We start from the raw sequence: 15,412 nt of genomic DNA on the forward strand, positions 1-15,412 counted from the left end.
AGTTTAAAGCATTTTCAGATGGCCAGGAATCAGATGTGGACAATCCATGCTCTGGAAGACCATTATGTCAAAAAGTGATGGCAATGTTCAGGGAATCAAACTTGATAGGGTTCAACTGGCAGAATGATTGCAGAAAAACTGAATTTCAACCATACTACAGGCAATCAAATTTTGACAAATGAATTGGATGTGAAAAATTGGTCCCAAAAAACCTCACTGTTGAACAGAAAAACAACAGAGTGGAAGTGTGCCGCGATCTTCTAGGGCGAATTAAAACTGATCCAGAAACAAAACGCCCGAGCGAATGGCACACTTCAAACTCACCACGTCCCAAAAAAGCAAAAATGAGCAATCAAAACCATGCTAATTTGTTTCTTTGATAGCAATGGCATTGTCCATAAGGAGTTTTTGCCTGCAAGACAGACCGCAAATCAATATGTTTACTGAGAAATTCTTGAATGACTGCGGAAAAGAGTTGCCCGTATGAGACCAACCATCAAAGACAACTGTATGCTGTAACACTACAATGCACTCAATTAATGAGTTTTGGCAAAGAAAAACATTCCTGTAGTTCCTCAATCAGAGACTTGAGTCCCAACGACTTTTTCCTGTTCCAAACTTTAAAATAACACCTCAAAGAACAGTCTCATTACTTTATTTACAGACCTCATAAATATATATAAACCATAGTTACTACAAAACACAAACTAATACTACAAGATTAAAACACTGTTTTCAAGTAAAATAAAATGTGATAAAAGGATATGCTATTTCCAAAGGATCAAAAAAAAATTTAGGCAAAATATAAACAAAACAGGCTGCTGCCTAAAAATTCTATCTATATACATACTTTGCACCACCAGATAAGCAATAATTCTTATTCTGTTGTAGAATTAATAAAACTAATATAATAAAGTAATCAATATCATAAATTTGATTTCCAAATAAAAATTTTCATTAATTCTAAAATACTTTCATCATACTGAATCTGCAGTAAATAGAAAAACAACTAAATATAAAGATGAAAACACCATATCTGAAGAATGTAAAGTGGTATCTGCAGTAAATAGAAAAACAACTAAATATAAAGATGAAAACGCCAAATCAGAAGAATTTAAATGGTATTTCTTAACAATTCAATTGATATAAATAAACTGTTCAATTACTACTTCTTTAAACATTAAGATTATCTAAAAAAAAAATCTAGTAACATAACTATAATTTGATATAGATTATAATAATATTCCCTTAATCAGTAATACCATCTGCTACAGGAATTTTGACTAGCTTTTCAAATTTGTAGATTTGCAAGGTGTGAAAGCAGTAACTTGGAAGATATCACAACCACTCAAACTCATAAACCTCACATTATTTAAAATCATATAAACTCAAACCTTACATATGGAATTTGGTATAGAAATTTTCCCACGAATGAAAAAATCCATGTATTTGAATAGGAGGCTAAGATAATATCATTCAGTCAAATGTTATTTTAACTCTCTGAAAAAGAAAGTTGACTTTTAATTCTGCAATACAAATCAGTTCCTGATGATTTCAAATTTGAAGCATTCAGTTTTATCACACCTGCCAAATTTTTTTTGTTCACAATATATAGTTTTTATTACATAGCAGACAAATCATCTAGTGCTAGTTGTTTACTTTATTTGTTTTTCTTTGTAATGTCCATTACATATATATATTTTTATATATAAAAAGATTAGCAAATAACTATTACACATTTTATTCAACAGCAGTAATAATTTAAGATTTGGTCACTATTTTCAATTTCAGAGCAACACAAATCTTAGAATGAAATTTTTTCACTTCTATTTTCTATTTTTTTTTCTTCCATTAAGTAAAATTAATGATTAAGGTGTGAATTTTGAATATCTTTTGAAGCGGTGATTAAAGTTCATCTAATAAAAACGAACAATCTTCTTTTAATTAACCACATTAACTTGCGGTGACACATTAGCGTAACATACAATTCCTACTATTTTCTTAATCTTCAAATAATGAACAGTAAGTCTTATTCTACAACTTGAATCACTAAAACAGAGTAGTTTGATGTTAAACAATCTTATTTTAAAACTGTGGCTTCTAACAATTTTTTTTTTTTTTACAATAAAATATTCCAAGACATGCACATTTTCAGAAAATATATAACTACTTGGAATTAAGTTATTTTTTTCTGTTTTTATTTACTTACAAATGTATTTTTTTAATTAATTTTAAAAACTTTCAGCAACTGTTTTTCATATTATTTCAAAGAAACAACTACCAGTATTCCAAAGTACTCTGTTATGCAAATTACTAACAATTCCTTGTCTGAACTGGATGAAGAACTAAAAATAAATCACCATTTTTTTTAAATTTCAAATTAGAAAGTTATGAGAAACAAATTATATATAATATACTCCTGGACAATGTCATTTTCAGTGGAGAGGGATTTTTCTTTAATTATAGTAAAGAATGTTAATTTTGATCAATATATTTGGGAAATTTCTAGTTTTTTCCAAAAAACAAACGAATAGTTATAAATTAGTTTTCTTGAGATTTGAAATTTTATAGAAAATAATTTATTAAATGTATAAAATAATATTTTTTTTTAACTTATACCAAAGCTTCAAGCTTACTATTTTGTTATAAGTACTTACTTTTTATTCTTAACACAAGAGTTATGGAGTCCCTTTAAATTTGTATCCACAGAACAAAAACTAATTTTTAGTAAACTTGGAATGATCACAAACCATTTAATTCAAATTTATCACAAAACATTTACTAACACACACACACTCTCTCTCTCTCTCTCTCTATATATATATATATATATATATATATATACTTAAATAAAAAATATAGGAAAACACTTAAAAAGACTTTTTAATTCAGTAATAACTAACATAAATAAAACTAATAAACAGCAAACATACCAATAATAATGAACACTAAAATTACCAAACATTATGTACAATCTGTAATGTAAGTCTACTTTCTAAAAAAAAAAAAAATATATATATATAAAACGAATGTAACCTCAAAAAAAAAAAAGAAGAAAACAAGACAAGACTTATTTCTAAACATTCCCATCTGCAAACTGAAGAGTCACCACAACATTGGCTGACTGCCATAAAGTAAAAATACATTTTAACGTCAGTTAGCATAAATAACACTTCATGGAGAAAATGCATAAAAATGTTATAATGCATAGAATGTTATTCGATAAAATAATTATGTATTATAACTGCTATTAAAAAAAAAATTAGTCACTAATTTTTTTCATAATTAATCAAACTGCTTTTTTTATTTTTTTTTATGGTAAGGATCTTTGAGTGTTTTCCTCCTTTCTTAATTTCATTTCAGTTTTCCAGAAGTATAAAAAAAAGTTAACATTTAATCTTAAATCTAAATTTAAACAAATTTGTTTAATTTAAACAAATCCAAATTCATAAACAAAAATTAAAAATTGAATGGTCAGTCGATCTTCAACAGAATTATCTATAAATTATCATAAACTCAGCATTATTTTAATTATAGAGAAATTTCAAATTTCGTAATATAAAAGTTTTAAATATAATAAAGTAAAAAAGGCTTCAAAAATACACAAAAAAGGATAAAAAGATAACATTCATTCTTTACATAAATTTCTTAAATCTGGGTCAGTCTAAAAACAGACACAAACCCTTTCTTATAATTCAAAATTAATTTCTTAGAGTTCATCAAATTTAATGAAATATGCATATTACTTTTTAGGCCACATTTTAATTTGTAATACTTCAGAAATAATATATTACAGGGGCTGTTCAAAAAAAGTAATGATAAAAATGCTCTACAGAAAAAAAAATTTATTCAGTCTTCCAAATCTACATGCTCTTTATCAAAGTAATCCCTCTTGGTTCTAATACACTTTTCACACCATTCTTGCCACTTTTTAAACACAAATGCCAGACCTTCTTTCTCAAGCTCCTTGCACTGCCCCTCCACAGCTTTGACGACCTCTTGATTGGTCTTCAATTTCCATCCCTGTGGGAACTTGACTTCGGAGAACAGCCCGAAGTCACAAGGGGCCAAACCTGGACTGCACACTGGGTGGGGTACAGTTGCAATGCCACGAGCATTCACGAAATCAACTACGGTGTGAGCAACATGGGGCTGCACACTGTCATGATGCAGTAAAATTTCGTTAAATGTTATTGTGCAGCCGTTTTTTTTCTTAAAATGACGTAAAATCATGATCAAAACCGATTTCTAATAATCTTCCGTGACCGTCTGGCCAAGGGACAGCATGTTAGTACAAAATAAAACCCTCGGAATCAAAAATTATCATAACCTTACCGGTGCTGTGACTCATCTTGGCTTTTTTTGGTGGTGGGGACCACTGAGAACTTTGTTGTTTCAGTTCTGGATCCCAAGATTCATCAATGGTTATGATTCCATTTATTTCTTTGTTTGCTTCCTCATAAAACCGTGATAACAGGTCTTGACACATGGACACACAATGTTGCATTTGCTCATGTGAGCAGACATAGCACCCATCTGCAAGACACGCGTCACCTGGCCAAATCATCATGCAAAATTGTAAACACACTGCCAAATGAAATAACTAGACATGCGGTGATCTCCCTAATGGTAATTCATCATACTTCACAGTCAACAGCAGCAGACGTATTCTGTACAATCTCGGTGCAAGACACTGAAGGACGCCCTGTGCAGCTTGTCAGCGATGCTCTCTCTAGCCTCCACGAATGCTTTATACAAATTGTAGGTCACCTTGTTCATAACATCTTCACCATACACCGTAGTTAATAATTCATACGTGTCTTTTCTGTTCTTCCAGTGTTTCATTAAAAATTTCATGTCACAACATTGCTCTAACTTTTTATCAATGCTGGACATGGTAAGCATAACACACGTTACGCGAATCATCACATATGTCCTCTCACTACACCGACTGACTTGAAACTGGTCATTATAGATGGCTAAAAAGAATGGGCTACACGATGGTATAGCAACCCCTTTGCAACATATTTCCCCTCAAGGTCACTATCATTACTTTTTGAACAGCACTTGTATAAGTCAGAAATCCCACAATGGAATGTTACTGGGAAATAACTTTTGAAGATCAGTAATATGCTTCACTTAAGTGTACAGAAATGCCATAGCAAATGTATCAATGTTTATATAGTTCATATATTTTCAAATGACATGTTCGCATAAATTTGACATATTTGCTTAAACTTGACTTGCTTCCATTAGCAAGTACATCCAGTCGGACATGAATCCAACTGGATGTACTTGCTAATGGAAATATTTATGATGAGTATATAGTACATATCTTTATAAGAACAATACAATCTTTAGTGGAAATTTATGCTTCTAGAAACCATCTAGTTACTACTACCATAACTCTAACTCTGGGTAGATATTTCTTCTGGCTTCATACAAGGACAATCTGATCATAACAGAGCCTTTTATTATTGAAAATTTTTTATTTATTGAAAATGCAATGCACTAAAGACTTGCATGCAGCGATTTATGATAATACTGCTGTCAGAAACATCAAAAGACTAGTAGACTTTTTTTTATAAATATTTTCTATTATTTACCTTCTATTAAAAATATGGCTGAAAAGTTTGTAATTAAGTCAGATACTTCTGCATCCCACACAATTTTTAAGTTGGATGAGAGTTTTCATTAGAGATCTCTATGTCTATCCAAAGGGAAAAAATTTGTGAAGAAATATTAGGAGCTGGCCAATAAAATAATTACCAATAATGTGCTGCTGCGCTTATTTTGGGTAAAGATATACCCCAGTCTTCTGAGATATTATGAGCAAATGAGCATACATCTTTAAGGTAATATTACACAAGATTGAAGCTCAGGAATGGCATCTTCCTAGGATCTTGGGTGGGTTTTAGCTAACCACCCATTGGGCATGAACTAAGGATATGAGAAACCATATAGTTACTGCTTAGAGTCAGTGCACTGCCTACATTATTAGTCCAGTTATTCACTTTTTTTTTTTTTCAATCTGTTAAAGTACAAAAACCAATTGAGGTGCTTAGCAGATGACTCCTAATAAATTGTATATAATAAGTGTAATGATTCTATCAAATGACAAATTTTTTTTTATGAATTTCATAAACTTAATGCAAGTGGGAGAAAAATCCAGTCCTTAACCACAAAGGTCGTTAAATTTGAAAAGTTATTATTTTGATTCTTTTAAATTTTTAATAATTCTTATAGCCTAAAATTATATAAAATGCCGAATAGCACAAGCTAAACGAGCTTTCAGTAAGAAATATAATTTGCTTACATCAAAAATTAATTTAAATCTCAGGAAAAGATTTTTGAAAGTGTATGTTTGGAGTGTCGCTTTATATGGAAGTGAAACTTGGACAATCGGAGTATCTGAGAAGAAGAGATTAGAAGCTTTTGAAATGTGGTGCTATAGGAGAATGTTAAAAATCAGATGGGTGGATAAAGTGACAAATGAAGAGGTATTGCGGCAAATAGATGAAGAAAGAAGCATTTGGAAAAATATAGTTAAAAGAAGAGACAGACTTATAGGCCACATACTAAGGCATCCTGGAATAGTCGCTTTAATATTGGAAGGACAGGTAGAAGGGAAAAATTGTGTAGGCAGGCCACGTTTGGAGTATGTAAAACAAATTGTTGGGGATGTAGGATGTAGAGGGTATACTGAAATGAAACGACTAGCACTAGATGGGGAATCTTGGAGAGCTGCATCAAACCAGTCAAATGACTGAAGACAAAAAAAAAATAGCCTAAAATTAAATAATAGAAGCTAACTCACTTTTAAATATAATTTAAAATCTAAAACAAGTAGAATATTTAACAGAGCTGCGTTGGCTAACAACTGTTAGCTACAGAAGATTGAATTTAATAGAATATTACTAACTACAATTTTAATGTAATGACATTATTTAGGGTTGTAAGTAACAAATATTAACCAACTAATAGCTTTTTAAGTTATTCCACTAGCTATGATATACTGTGCAACTATTTTACAAAGTCTCATCTATCATATGATACAATCAAATTAATTATTACATGTAACCTCAATTATTTTTTTAATTTTACTTTTGCATAGGTCACTATTTCTTTTCTCAAGAAAATACGGCTAAAGGATCTCTCATCTGATATCCAATATTCAAATATAAAAATTAAAAGTTAATAATATGCTGTATATCCATAAACTGAATTTAAAACCAAATACAAAAAAAATAACACTATTATTAATTTCTGACCTAGAAATGAATATTTTTTCATAACAACTTAGTGAATTTTTTTTAACTAAGAGAAAAACCACACTTTCATTTGATATCTGATTTTTAAAAAAATTACCTGTCAGAAAAAAATTGCAATAATTTTTATTTTAATGTTACTCAAATATACACAACAAAATGACAGCATATATTTATGAATTATAAAATGAGCCTAACTAAAAAATCTTAGGATTCTACAGGGTTGAAAACATACTTTCAAAAATGCATTGGGTAAAAAATAAGAACACTTTACCAAATTAAAAAATCTGAAACTAAATATATCTTAGTTTAAATTTATGAACAAACATCAACAATAGATACAAAGAAACTAACAAAAGTAAAAATAAAGGTAAAAACTGAAAAATAACTTCCAACATTTGTTAATTACAAATATAAGCAAACATAGTAAAAGAGCACAAACAAAACTGTTAACTAAAAAATAACACATCACTTTGTACAATCCAAAATAAAAGGTTTTCCATTTATTTATTTTTTAGGATTTATTGTCTTTTATGTAATTCTTCAAAATTGAATGATGATCATTCAGTAGCAATCATTTTGGTTTTATATTTTGTAAATGCTACTTTAGTTTTTTCTTTGCAAATTTATTTCAATTAACACCATTAATGATTCTTCAACCATTAGATATATAAATTTAGAAAATTGCAAAACAACTTAAATAAGGAAATCATGTAACTAGCTAATAACAAACATATGATTCAAAATACTCAATAGCATGATTAAAATAACTCACAGTTTAAGTGAATAATTTCACTATGAGCAATTATAAAAGTAGACTAGAATAAAAAATAATAAGAACTCACAATAGCATAAAAATATTAATCAATATCAACCAAGGTAATGAAGATCATTGACCACAACTCCTTGATAAGTTTTCTATAAATTACCAAGCATGATTTGTTAGCAATTTTTTCCTGGTTAAATCTGAATAACCTGACCCAATAGTGCAATATTTTCATCAACTTTATCACTTTAGAGATAAAATTTTTTTCATCCCGAATTTTATATTTTCATTGACTTTAGCAAATCTACTTATTCACGAGGTTTAATTCTGAAAATTAATTGCAAAACTAGAAAACAAAATGAAATAAAAGACTATTTAGAAAAAAGGTTTTGCGATGCAGAGAATTAAAAAAAAAAATAGTGAACTTCAGAAAATTTCATTCAAGAATAATGGGTACAAAATCATACAAGAGAAAAATTATTGGGCATTATATCACAAACTTTTTGTAAAACAATAAAAATATGTCTAGTCTACAAGTGCTTACAAATAAAAATTAATATTTCTTATGTTATCTGTGAAGGTTTCATTTTCATATGAACCCTAACCAGTCTTTGGGAAAATAACCCCTTCTCTACACAAAGTCCAAAGATGAGAAACTGCTTACAAAAAACACAACAGTTTTAATTAATTTCATACAAATGAAAACCTTTATATATTTTTCTACTCTATTACCTTTTTTTAATGAAATATTCTATTTCAGAATGAATCCTAAATATTATCAAGCAATCAGTCTCTAGGTGAATTACAGTATAACTTAAACTGTATGAATTGCTGTTTGTAATAAATTTCTTCTGTTAAAATAAACATAACTGTTTTTAACAGCAAACAACCATGAATGTTATTACTCAATAAGCAGAAACAGCAAAATGTTACAAATTAGTGCAAATTTAATTTTCTTATACGTAAAAAATATGCATACCTGAATTTCATCTAATATAAACAGGATGCAGTGATTTTTTTAAATAACCTATGAAAATATGCTCATGGGAATGATATTTTTTATTACTTTAAAGATACAGACGTTGCTTTTTTTATATCATTTCAATCATGTTCATTCATGTACCTTGAAAGATAAAAATCTTGAAAGTGGTTGTATTTCTTCTAACTTTCTGTACAGTAATGTCAAAAATAATTTCCACAAAATACCCAAACATCTAAATTACTAACCAGTTAAAACAAAAACTTGCAATTTTTTCTTGTTATGTTTCTTGTAACTTTTAAAAATACACAGATGACATCAATTAAGTTAAAAAATAACACTCTTCTACATGGGACAATCACCATCGATAAAAAAAGATCAATTACTTTAAAATAAAAATGTTTACATATAAAATTAAAAAAAAAATGACAAAACTATTATTCCAAAATATGAACATTTTTCACCATGAATAGAAAAATCCTTGAATTTACAATACATTGTTTTTATATCTATTTTCTGCAATCCAAATTTCAATTAATTAGAATCAAGCCTAAACACAGATAATAATAAAGGTGTGTTATATACTTCAAGTCAAAAAATAACAGCACAATAACTAAAGTCCTACTGTACACAAAGTCCAAAGACAGAAATTGCATACTGGAAACACAACAGTTTTGATTAATTTCATACTAATGAAAACATTATTTTAAAAGATAACTTGATAGTCTAGAAAAATGTCTTAGAATCTAATAGTAAAATAAAATTTTAACAATTAAAACTGCTCTTTAAATATACTAATGAAAATAGTTTAAAAACTTTCTTCAGATAACATACTGCAGTTAATCAAATATAGGAATTTTCATATAATTTATAGGAAGTTTTATAATTTACTTTTTAATAAACGATGTTAAATGAGTATACATAAAAAAACAATGAGTACTTAAAATTCACCAATCAGTTACCCACTAGTACACTTGAAATTTTTAACCACATAATTTAATTAATTACCTAATCTTCATATAAAATTACTACACAAATTGATAAATATAAAAACCACCAAAAATATAACAAGGTGCAACATATAATATTTATTAAAAAAATTTCAAACTGATTTTACTGCTGTGCTAATTTTGCAACCACAATGTCTAAAATGTAATTATTAACCAACAAACTTTTAGTTTAACACAAATTCCTTTATCAGGTAAAATTACTGTAACTTTTAATTACAGATACAGAGTACAGTCTGAAAAAATGTACAAACTCAAGTATACATAATATATAAAAAAAAAACTTTTATTATAAAATAAACCTAAGGTTAGATAAATAATTATGCAACAGCAAAATCATCACCGGTATGGCATTTCTACAATAAACAATTTATCAATAATATTCACTATTGAAGTGCTTACTTAAAAATCTAGGACAACTATCAGAAATAAAAGATTTTGTAAATGAAACCAAAATAAATCAAACTTAGTGTCAACCTTTCTCTTCTTAGAAGTAACACAACAATTGGCATTTTTTGATTAAAAAAGTGGAGTTAATAAGAAAAAATTAACTAGTTTGTTTTTTCACTACCCCTTGTCTCTATATATTTTCTAGACGTCTAAACTTTGTAACGCAAACATAAACTTGTATGGAAAACATTAAACTTGTTCCTAGAAACTAAACTACTTTAAATTTCTTTTTTCTTTCTTTTTCTTTTTTTTAGAAAATTAAATTCTGCAATGAAAATTGTGTACTTAAAATAATTACAACTTAAGTAATCATTCACTAAATATCACCTAAGTCTTTTTATAAACATCACAATACTACTGCATATCCTAAGCCAAATAAAATGAAAAAAAGTGAATTTAAAAAACACAATACCTTTTGTTAATCAATCTTACTTACCTGATAAAATTTGCAGTCATTAAACAAACACACCTATTAAAATTTCTTAACACATATTTACAATTACTTGACTAAAAATTTCATGAAAAATCAATATTTTTTAAATCAATTTAAAAGGAATACCTGACTGGAAATAAATATCCTAGCCTAAATTAAAACTAGGCTATATATTGCTTGAAAGTAAATATACAGAACTGAACACATGCTTTTAAATCATATGATCATAAAAACATAGTAATTATTGTTTAACCATTACTTCTAAGAAAGCACAAACACATTCAAACAAGTATATGCAAATTCTTAACTTGATTAATGACTTGCACCAGTTTTTTTTTCATTAATTATTGAAAACTGTCGTCTAATTTTTTAATTAATTCGGTGACATTTTATTGAAACATCCATTTTCGTAAATAAAATAACAGTCTGAAAAATGATCTTACAGTAAACGTTTTCAACGACCATAAATCAAATATTAACATAAGAACACACTGCATGTATACCTTTTACTAGAAAAAAAAATATGAATACCTTAAAAAAATAATTTGGTAAAATTTGTAATACCTAAACACGATGCACAAGACAATAGTAACTATTTTCAAAAATAAATAATACACAAATAAGAAAATATCTGACCTACAAAACGTCTACGTGTAGAGCAGCGGGCGGTGAAGCCCTACATCAACGTGCTAAAAATTTCTACTCATCACAGCATCGTTAACAACTGTTAAAACTAAGTGGAACTATAAATAAATAAACAAAAGTTTACAAATAAAAATAAAGCCCTTAAATTTCAAAATAAACCCGACAGTACAAGATTAAGCAAGTTAAACTACTTGAATGAATTAAAATACAACCCAGAATTCGGTTCAATCAATGGACGCCGTCAGTAAAGAAATCCAATTAATTAAACAATAAATTTACCTTCTTGAGTATCCATATCCTCAACATCATTATTCTGATTTTCTCTATCAATCACGTGGTTCATATTCTCGTTAGCTGCAATTTGATTTTGGATTTTCGATTTCTTCAGACTAGTGACCACACGTTCTCCTGCACTGTAGTTTTTACCCGACACGGTTAGTTTGACGGGTTTACTTGCGATGCGCCCAATGTCTGCAGATTTCTTCACCCCCTGTTACCAGGGGAAACAACGCAACCATATATATAACAAATAATTTATTATTTCACAAATTGTCAAATAAATTAAAACACATTTATAACGCTGGTTGCAGAGTCTATGAAACACGAAAATAAACAAAATGGCTGACACTCAAAAGTATATTGCTGTTCAAAATGCGCATGCGTTGCTTTACAGGCAGACTCGCCTTTGAGCTTTCTATGTCATTCAAAAAATGCACACCTTAAAAGCAGTTATTATTGAACTGATGCTAGTTGACGAGCCAATAGGTTAAACTAAATAATAGGAAGTGCGATTTCTTGCGTTCTTTTGAGATAAATAGTTAACAATTGCTCTCGTTCTGAAGTTTAACAACATGGTTTTATTCCCAAGACGAAAAACACTTCCCATTTATTTATCCACTAGACTACATTCACATTTTTAATCCTGCACAACTTTCTATTAGACAGAATATTTACCGGCGTGTTGCCGCTTATAACGTATGGTATTCAAAACGAGGCCTACACCCTAAATAATACTCAACCCAATATATTTTTTGTTAAATTTTGATTTTATAACTAAATTACATTACTCAGTTTTTGTTTTAGAATACGGTTTTATTCCGAATCTCTGAACAATATATCAATCCTTGCAAGCGGAATTTGCAAAGTAATATTAGTGTTGGTACTAGTTAAATTTAGTTCATTACATTACTATACAAATATTTTTTACGCTAACAAAGAGTTTACTCAACCGCCAATAATAAAGAATAAGAAAAAGATTTATATTCTGAATAACTGCACTGTCAAAGTGCAATTTTTGTCGATTTTGTTGAACTGAAAATTAAAAACTGTCTTAGAAATCTAGCATACCACTCGGGAAAGATTTCGAAACCTAGCTTTGCGCGGGATTTAAACTGTTTAGTTTTTTTAAAACTAGTCTTTCACTTCACAAAAACTAACATATAGCTTGTTTGGGTCATTTCATGTTTCCCTGCAAAAGAAAATAACGATTTTTAATACTGCACAATTTCGACTTGTAAATAAACAGACATAATTTAGAATATGGAACAAGACTTTAATTATAAAACTGCAAATTCTAGAACGTTTTTATACACTTTTGAATTAAAATGTGAGGCATCACATATTATACATGCATATGTAATGAAGGATATACTAAAATTTAAAATATGTACCCTTTTTTCAGTTCAAACAGTGTGTATTAAAATTATTTTCACTCTGCACATTTTTAGGAGATAATAATGTCTTGAAATTTACTTTCTCTAATAACGTCATCCAAGTTTAAATTATTCAGTATTACACGTATTCTACAATCTAATTTGCATTTATTTTCATCAAATAGTAAACATTGGGAAGTTGCAATTTATAGATCTTAACTATTACTTTACAGTCTAGTAATATATATTAATATATGTATATATTATAGTGAAAATAAATAATTATACTGCACATGTATGAAATTGAAAACAACTACAATTTTTAAAACATTGTTATTTGTTTTTATTTCAAATATTGCTATTGTTGTTTTAGAGAAGTAATTTAACAATATATATTTTTGGGCTGTTAAATTTATTTATTTAACAAGTTCAAAGATAAATACTGTTAAATTATTTCTCTATTACATATTAATAAGATAATTTAGCAGGTATCATATGTGCATCATAAAAGAAGGGTTTCTGGTACTAAAACTTTTGATATATTTTTCCATTCTCTTAGCCAAGTTTAAATATACTGGGGAGGAGATATTGCATATCCTTGTTTACTGTTTGGTTCATTAAATGTAAACATTGGAGTATTCTGTATTCCCATTTTCCAACATTTATCAAAACTATTATTTCACAGTTAAGGAATATATGTGTATAGTTTAGTGTTTCAATGGTGAATACCAAAAAACTGTGTTGTGTATTTCTTATTTTATTCTACAATAATACATTTTTGTGGATTATCATAACCAACTGCGATGTTAAAGTACTAAAAATTGTACAAGATTCACTTTTACATTTTTAAAAATATTTATATGTTAATTCTTTATTTACTAAAAGCAAAGATGAGTTCAAAGGCCATGAATCATCAAGGTCATGTATTTACACATGCACAGGCATGTTTTCTGTGAAGTAGCTTCAGTTACATCATCATGATTACAGATGGTCAATGCCACTTCTTAGAAAATACATATCTTCACATACGAATTTCAGAGTTTGAAGGTACTCCTTCAGTAAAAATCTTGTAAGTAATCTTGCAGTAAAACACCCACAGAAGAACAATAATGTAAAGAACAATAAACTGGCTAAAAATTCAAGCAATACCATAATCTGACACATTTTTTTACAAATATATTTGTTAATTTCATCACTATTGTTGAAGTACAATATCACATCAAGTTTATAAACAAAATGATTTTACAATACAAGGATATAAATAGACTTACCAGGAGTATATATGAAGTAAGGTCAATTGTGAACAAAAAAAATTACTGAGAATGAATCAAACTACAGATTCACTGGATAGCTATCAGTTATTTGTCAGTAGTCTGGGGTTTGGTTTCACATATAAGTGAGCAATAACAGTTATGATATTAAACAATCCTGTCAAAATTGCCCGTTAAATTGTTTGAAATTTATAGGTCTCAAGTCATTTATGAGGTCAATTTAATACAGTAGTTTTGAGGCTATCATTTAATGATAGCCATTTCAATATTCAAATACAAACATAAAAAGACTCATAGAGAGAAATGGGCAGCACAGTATTCAAATTGATGACTTTATTAAACAAGTAAATAAAACATTTGATAAACTAATGCTTTCATGCATGAACATGATTACTATTCTTAATAAAAGTGAACAAATATTTTTCCTTGAAATGAAAAGTGCATAGAAAACAAAGTGAGTATATAGAAAAACTAAGTGGGTATATGCTTACTTTATTATTAGTATACGAGTACAGTGATATGAAAAAAAAATTAATTTAATACAACTCATATTAATTATATTTTACCAAAGGAAGTCTGTGTAGACTTACTGTCAAGTTTCAGTTATTAGTGATTTGTCATTGAACTACCAAATAATTATTAGAATATCTACATAATAATTTTACTGAAATTAACTTTTTTAAATTTATATTACTCCTTTATACTGTTAAATTATATTTTTATTTTTATCAAAATAAACCACCTAGTACTGAATATTGAGATAAGACACATCTTATCTTAATTTTACCATAAAGTATTTTCGTGGGATCCTGCATCCTCAATCATGACTGAAAAATTAAAATTTTTTATATGTAATTTAATTAAATATTTCAATCATGACTGAGGATGCAATATCCCATGAAAGTTCTTTCATAGTAAGATAAAGGTATGATATGTCTTCC

At 28.2% G+C, this 15,412-nt stretch overlaps 1 protein-coding gene across 6 annotated transcripts in view; it reads right to left on the reverse strand.

Annotated features, from left to right (window-relative positions):
- Usp7 (Ubiquitin-specific protease 7) overlaps nucleotides 1-12,186 on the reverse strand; it is a 111,622-nt gene extending 99,436 nt beyond the window's left edge. For 2 of the 6 annotated variants that reach the window (XM_075375776.1, XM_075375775.1), the window contains exon 1: nucleotides 11,828-12,186. In XM_075375776.1, the coding sequence (XP_075231891.1) occupies nucleotides 11,828-11,891 (64 nt within the window). In that variant the 5' untranslated portion in view covers nucleotides 11,892-12,186. Of the gene's footprint in view, nucleotides 1-1,399; nucleotides 1,461-2,933; nucleotides 3,082-11,827 lie in introns of those variants that run through there. The other 4 variants (XM_075375782.1, XM_075375781.1, XM_075375778.1 and 1 more) reach the window with 2 other exon arrangements.
- Nucleotides 12,187-15,412: the final 3,226 nt, after the last annotated feature.

The sequence above is a fragment of the Lycorma delicatula genome, chromosome 9 (genome assembly GCF_047948215.1).
Source record: "Lycorma delicatula isolate Av1 chromosome 9, ASM4794821v1, whole genome shotgun sequence".
Classification (NCBI taxonomy): domain Eukaryota; kingdom Metazoa; phylum Arthropoda; class Insecta; order Hemiptera; family Fulgoridae; genus Lycorma; species Lycorma delicatula.